At 42.9% G+C, this 7500-nt stretch overlaps 2 protein-coding genes across 9 annotated transcripts in view; one reads left to right on the top strand and one right to left on the bottom strand.

Moving 5' to 3' along the window:
* LOC121690252 (C-type mannose receptor 2-like) overlaps positions 1-7500 on the bottom strand; it is a 1098322-nt gene that overhangs the window by 551219 nt on the left and 539603 nt on the right. The gene's annotated exons all lie outside the window — the stretch shown is intronic.
* LOC121690247 (collagen alpha-1(XXV) chain) overlaps positions 5911-7500 on the top strand; it is a 211598-nt gene continuing 210008 nt past the window's right edge. For all 8 annotated transcript variants that reach the window (XM_042070701.1, XM_042070698.1, XM_042070700.1 and 5 more), the window contains exons 1-2: positions 5911-6593; positions 6778-6847. In XM_042070701.1, the coding sequence (XP_041926635.1) occupies positions 6312-6593; positions 6778-6847 (352 nt within the window). In that variant the 5' untranslated portion in view covers positions 5911-6311. The remainder of the gene's footprint in view (positions 6594-6777; positions 6848-7500) is intronic.

The raw sequence follows: 7500 nt of genomic DNA, 5'->3' as shown, positions 1-7500 counted from the left end.
GTGTGTGTGTGTGTGTGTGTGTGTGTGTGTGTGTGTGTGTGTGTGTGTGTGAGTGTGCATGCTCGTTAGTCTTAAATGACCACCCTTCTGTTGACCTTTGCCTCTTTCTTCAACCAGGGGGATTATCTGACAAAGCGCAGCCCACTGTAACTCTACACAAGTGTTAGATAATAACCCTCATGTTTGATTATCGCCGTGGCAACTGCACACGGGCCACACCGCCTGCCTCTTTGTCCTCTGCTGACCATGTGTGTGTGTGTGTGTGTGTGTGTGTGTGTGTGTGTGTGTCCCTATTAAAGGATCAGACGCAACAGGTGGGCCCAATTCATAGGCTTTGCAGTCCTTTCCATTCCTGGCCACAGGTAATGTGTCTGTTTATTTGTTTATGTGTTTGTTTGTTTGTTTTTTTTTCTGGAGGGGTGACAAACCACAGTGATGCCTTTCAGCAAGACGTGTGTCACCATTAATACATATTTGGTTTCATTGGTTATACTGCTGGCAGACTGTGTGTGGTGGTGGTGTGTGTGTGTGTGTGTGTGTGTGTGTGTGTGTGTGTGTGTGTGTGTGTGCCAAAGAATGTTAAAGGTAGCCCCTGTACCAGTGTAATGTGTTGCTATGGAATCCATCTATCTTAGGAAAATGTCAGGAGACATGGAGGTAGAGACGTGCAAAGAGGTAGAGACAGAGAGAGAGAGGAGGATAGAGAGAGAGAGAGGAGGAAAGAGATAAAAAGAGGAGGATAGAGAGAGAGGGGGAGAGAGAGGAGGATAGAGAGAGAGAGAGAGAGAAAGAGAGAGGAGGATAGAGAGAGAGAGAGGAGGATAGAGATAAAAAGAGGAGGATAGAGAGAGAGGGGGAGAGAGAGGAGGATAGAGAGAGAGAGAGAGAGAGAGAGAGAAAGAGGAGAATAGAGAGAGAGAGAGAGAGAGAGAGAGAGAGAGGAAGATAGAGAGAAAAAGAGGAGGATAGAGAGAGAGGGGGAGAGAGAGGAGGATAGAGAGAGAGAGAGAGAGAGAGAAAGAGAGAGGAGGATAGAGAGAGAGAGAGGAGGATAGAGAGAAAGAGAGGAGGATAGAGAGAGAGGGGGAGAGAGAGGAGGATAGAGAAAGAGAGACTATGAAGAAAAGGTGAAGAAGGGTGCAATAGGAAAGAAAGAGTGAGAATGTATATATTGATGTACATGTTGATTACTTTTCATTAATTTGAAATAATTTCTGCAGGACAGTAAAGAACTTCCACGGATATGCAAAGTCATCCGAGCTCTACAGTACATTTCTGCTGCACTAGTACTGTGCTAGCAACCAAAGCTATTAAAAGACCGCAACAGCATGAGACTGCACAAGCCCACAAGAGTTCAACTGTCAGACCACAACCCTGTCAACCACACACCTGTCCACGCACACACACACACACACACACATCACACATCACACACACACACACACACACACACACACACACACACACACACACACACTCATAAGTCCTGGTCTCTACAGGCAGCAGCACTTCAGAGGGCTTCTCTTCAATGAGTAGAAGATGCCCGGTGTGCCACAGGACTAATCCCATTATCTGCACTTGCACACTTGCACACTTGCACACTTGCACACTTGAACACTTGAATGTTTGCACTTCAAGGTATCACTGTTTTATGACAAATCACAAAGGTTTCATAACATGGGTATTAATGTGTGTGTGTGTGCGTGTGCGTGTGCGTGTGTGTGTGTGTGTGTGTGTGTGTGTGTGCGTGTACGTGTGTGTGTGAGAAAGAACTTGAGTAGAATGGGACAAATATCCCCATAATTCATTAGGCTGCCATCGGACATGGGAGTGCGAGCAATGGGAGATGATATGAGGAATATGATAGGAAATAAAGTCAGTATCTGAAGTTGACTAATCATGTGCTTCTGAGTGTAGTATGGTGCAGAGGCGCCATCTAGTGGAGCTTCTCTGAACCTAAGCAGCACAATATACACAGTACATTACAGTTTTTCTTGGTCGCTTTAATGCTTGCGTCAACTCTAACATTATGTTTTCAGAAACAATTAACACACAGGTCTAAACAGAATCACTTTGGCCAAAATACCACATTTTGTTTGAAAAAGACTCTAACACTATCTTGTTGTCAAATCACTGTGTGATTTCAATCAATGATTACACACTACACAACAAAATGCAAAACATAGTTCTCAAAATGAGGAGTGTCAGCCTTCATTTTTGCTATGTCTGTGCCATAAAACTGTGAAAAGAGTAAATGTATTGAATAAAAAATCAATTGTATTCATTCCCTGGACGCTAGGGGGAGCTTCATAGAGAAAAAGCACTTAGGCTTGCCTAAGTGAGCACTGGCCAAAATTACACATCTTGCTTGCAAAAGGTTTTTACTCTATCCAAACATTTAAGAGATGCAGCAAAAGCACATTTTGCCTTCAAACAACACATCTTGATGTCAAGTCACTGTGTGATTTCAATCAATCATTACACACTGAAAACCAATATGCAAAATATAGCTCTCAAAATGAGGAGTTTCAGCCTTCAATTTGGCTATGTCTGTTGCTATTTCTTTCTCATTTTTCTGGCATCAGAAAAACTGTGAAAAGACTACATGTAAATGTACTGAATAAAAATTAATTATTCATTCCTCCCAAGATGCAACTGTCATTGATTTGTAAGACCTACAGTAAGCACCGTAGACAAGACAAATTTCATTGAACTACAAGTTGTCATTTTTCATTGAAATAGACCTGCAGTAAACATCGTTTGTACTGTTTTCTTTACCAAACAGGCAATACAGTACTTTCTCTGAATGTGTCTTAGATCCATACTTGCAAATAGCAACACATAACAGACATGTATCTCTTATGGATAATGAATGATTGCTGATTGAAGAATTGTGCAAGTTTCACACAGGTGTTTTAGAGATTCAGACTTACACAAGGGATCTGTACCACTTGTATATATATGTTTGAATATATGTTTTCCTTTTGTTTAGCACAGGGAAAACAATAGTGTTTGGGGTCTTTGAATGACTGTGTTACAGTAACTATTTTGCAAAAGGGTATGAAAAAAACTGTAACATGTAAGACCTACAGTTTACACCTAGACAAGACAAATGTCATTGAACTACATCTTGTCATTTTTCATCTTTACTAAATAAGCAATACAGTACTTTATCTAAATGTGCCTTAGATAGATAGATAGATAGATAGATAGATAGATAGATAGATAGATAGATAGATAGATAGATACTTTACTGATCCTCAAGGGGAAATTCAAGGGTCTCAGTAGCATACAGACATAACACATGCACTTACAACAGAAATGGTAAACATTAGTATAGTATAAACATATAACTAAACTCCACTGTACAATAAAGACAGTAGAAGATAAGATAAGAAACTAACAAAACTAAATACTAAATACACTATATAAGTTAAATTAAGAAAGTCCAATGTTCTTGAGGGTGATCAAGATCCACACTGGCAAATAGCAAAACAGAACAGACATGGTATCTCTTATGGATCTCTTATGGATAATGAATGATTGCTGGTTGAAGAATTGTGCAATAATGCAAATGTGTTAAATAATTTGCAAAAGAGGTGCTGTGCTAAGAAGGTGAAGATCAATTGGATCCCAGTTTCATTAACCGCATCTAAGCAATCGACAAAAACTATAATCTGATTTGGGCCATTTCTAGAGCTATATACGTGTATCTTATCTATATTTCATGCCATTTGTGATCGACATATATTCCTAAATAATTTTCATGAAACGTGCATTTTGTAATCATAACATGATAACATTTGGATGTCACACCCAAGGGAGAATGATCAACAAAGCGTCATATGGAATAACATCCTCGTGATAGACAATGTTGTGACAATTTATTTTTAAAGATGTAATGTCACGGAACACATTCGAATGACATCTAGGGCACACGGTTAGTTACAATTGCATTGATACAAGTTGTTTGAAGCATTGACTTTTCAGAACCACTAGAGGACAGACTTGACACGTAAAAGTTTACGGGACCGAAAAAACCCATGTCAAACACTCTTCTTTATCAAAATGCAACACTCTTCAGAGTTTGTGTATGTCAGAATTATAGTCTAACTGTTTTGATCCCTCACAGTTCATCAGCAAGCGTGAGATCATTTAACCAACATGGACTGTGAGTTGACACGTACCTCGTTTCGATTTCGATAAGTTGCCCATTTTCATTCTTTTTAGGTTATCGTCTCCCTTCAGCATACATCAAACTGTAGAAGCTTAAACTTCAAGTGTGCTATGCGACTTGTAAATTTCGTTCTACCTGAACTTATGTTAAAATGTATATGGGCATGACTCATTCCAAACGTATTAGTATCTGACTGTGAATAAAAAATAATTTGAGGCTCAGTGTATGACTATAGAAATGGTGACTTCTAGACTGTGCTAATTAAGATATCAAATTATTTGATTAATTAATTATTTGTTAATTTTTTTTTTTTTTAATTTGTATTTGATTAATGTATTATTTATTAATTAAGTGTTTGATTAATAATCAAATTGTAATTGTGTTTAGATCATTTTTACTTTGCTAATACTTCATTAATTGATAAGTAGGCTACATTCGATGTTGGACCTACATGCTGTAACATGGCCTTGTTATAGGAATAGGCTTATGTACCTGTAAAAACAAGAAGTCTACTCTGTAATAAGGATACCTTTTCAACACGGCTTATTCACATACTGCAGGAGACTCTTCTAGGAGATGAACTGAGCCAGTGAGAGCGAATATGCACGGGGAGGGGTAGCCTACAAATGAAGTGAGTGGAAAGTAGGCGAGAGTGTTGTAGATCTTCGCCCAGGTTTATATTCTCCAGGTCACTCCACCGCCTGCTCTATTTAATACATACGAAATGTCAACGCCACACTGCCAACAGCACAGCCACCAGAACGCGGTGCTGTGCGGTTAGGCTGGCTGTACAGAAGAGAGCGCTGAAGACATCAGGTTGGCTGCACAGAAGACCGTGCACCGGGCTGCTAAAACGAGTTCTGTATTTTTCTCTCGACTTTGGGGCGACTGTGATTTTTCCTAACGAAATAATGCATGGTATCCCGTTTCTGTTTTCAAACAAAATCCAAAGCCCGTGAACACCGCTGAAACCGACACCCTTGTGAGAGCAGGCCAACGGTCCCCTCCACAGGCGCGCGCGTCTGGAGACGAGACTTCGACCGCATAGAGCCTCGAGCTCCACACGGGTTCTCCGGCGTCCCAGCGTCGGTCGAGGGTCGAAATCAGTGGGGGCTCCGCTGCACGGAGAGCATTTTGGTCTAGAGTTACACATAGGGAGGGGTTGCCAGTGGCACAGTGCACAAAGTTCACATTACTTTTGAGAGGGAGAGGCGATGTAGGAAATGGCCCGTGAATCTGGAAACAGAAGTCACCCCACCGAGTTTGTGTAGTAGCCTACCAGCAATTACAGGTCTTGGAATTTCTCACAGAATATTGTCAAATCTCAACAACAACAACAACAACAAAAAATCCAATACAAAACTTTATTTTCGATTCTGATTTCCCATAACCTACATTATTAACAAAAATGATATACAACATTCAGGGTTCAAACAATATCCTGTATATCCTGCACATTATGTAACATCACCTTTTCAAATAACTGGTGTGACCGTAGAAATATGTCGGAGGAAGTGTAGAAAATATCTTTGCTATCCACATGGGTTGGGTGCGTGTTTGGTTTGATGTCTGCGCGCGGTGGAATCAGGAGCGCGCCAATAACTGATGTGAGCTGCAGGAGGCTTTGCTGATAGGGAGGCGTGTCGCGAGGCTGACAGCGGCGAGCGTGTGGCGCACTGCCTGCCTCTCTCACTCCCTCTCTCACTCACTCACTGTGTTCAGGCATTCAGCCCCTGTGCATGTGGATAGACAGCTCTCTGCCACATCAACTGCACTGCAAAAGCACTGCTTCGCACGATCTCTCACTGTCACTTCACACAGTGGCAGAGCCGTGAGAGGTGACTCGTTTTGGAGATTTTTCTTTTCTTTTTCAGTAGTGGTGCAACAAGTTTACAAAAGGCACCCCAAGCCGCGAGGTTTGTCATTGTCTGAAAGGTTCCCCGGTGAATGGGAACGCGCAGGTCCCTGATAGGCAAGCGTTCCAATTCCGCGAGGACCAGCTCACCACTTTTGCGGTGACATTGCTCTCGGTCAGGCGACAGAGAGTTCACTTGACACACGTCCAGTTACTCCTAGCCGGTGGCGCACATTTAGGACTGTTAGTGCATGATTGTGAAGAGATACAGCGCGGGATATGGCCAAGGAAGACCCCAAGTGCGTCTCGAGAGTGGAGAGTGTGGCAGCTGGCAAGCGGCGGTATTGCTTCAGGACACTCGCAAACGTGCTCTCGTTCGCCTTCTCCGCCGTGTCGGTCGCCTTTTGCATCTTTCTGAGTGTCCAAAGCGCCGAGATTAAAAGCAGAGTTCTGGACCTGGAGACTGCCGATGGAGAGCGAATGTTTAGCCGACCCCCTGGATTTTCCATGGATCGGTTTAATTCAATGATACAGCAGCGCGTGGATGAACTGCTCTCCCAGGTAAGAGGGGTCACTTGTGCTTAGTTGTAGAGGTGGGAGTCGGGCCAGGCTTAACCAGGCTCAGCTTTACTGTTTCAACACTTTTACAATTAGTAGGACAATCACACCAAAAAAGATATGCAATTTATGTGTAGATAGAAGTGCCAATAGCCACTGATTTTAATGTATTTGACTGATTTGACAGCGCACCTACGAGAGTATGGTCAAGATCAGGACAGCCCGCCAGACATCACCTGAATGCAACTGCCCACCAGGTAATTGCTGGTGTAAACTCATGCATGCAGTCTCTGAGAATATGTTTGTGTTGGACTTTATGTTTCTGGGTTTTAACGCTGATCTCCAGCGGGGTGATTGATTGTGATAACTGGGGTTTTATCCCCGGCAGCAACACGGAGTGCAAAAGTCTCGGTGCACGTTCTTTATTTAAAGCACTGTTGTTGTGCCCCCGAGCCCCTTTCCCGCGCCCCCAATCCCGTGCACTGTCAGGCTCGCAAACTGCTGACAAGGGTTTGTTGGGCGCAGCGGAATGTTCAATTGCGCGTGCAATCAATGCATGCTTTTGATCATCAGCGTGGGCGGAAACTAAGGGGGTGCATTTTGGGGACCCGAGTCTGCGGACTGCCACTGTCTGGTTGTCTTAATGGGCTTCAAGGCTTGTGCTTTTTAGGTGCGAGGAAATCTGACGTATTTTGTGCTCTGGGAACTGCAACTCCCCGGTTCACTGATCACACTGTGTGCATAGGCTACACCGTGACCATGCACCCGCAAGCAGCGACATTTAGGAAGCATGTGTCCGGTTTATGTTTGTTCAGGTGAAGTCGTATCTCATAAACTTCGCAAGCGAAGTAAACAGAGTCCAAGTCATTCCAAACCCCTGAACCTGAGTGCGTCTCGTCCGTCAGTCCTA

This window comes from Alosa sapidissima, chromosome 18 (genome assembly GCF_018492685.1).
Source record: "Alosa sapidissima isolate fAloSap1 chromosome 18, fAloSap1.pri, whole genome shotgun sequence".
NCBI lineage: Eukaryota > Metazoa > Chordata > Actinopteri > Clupeiformes > Clupeidae > Alosa > Alosa sapidissima.
The sequence above is the reverse complement of the archived record's forward strand: the minus strand, read 5'-3'. Positions and strand labels throughout refer to the sequence as shown.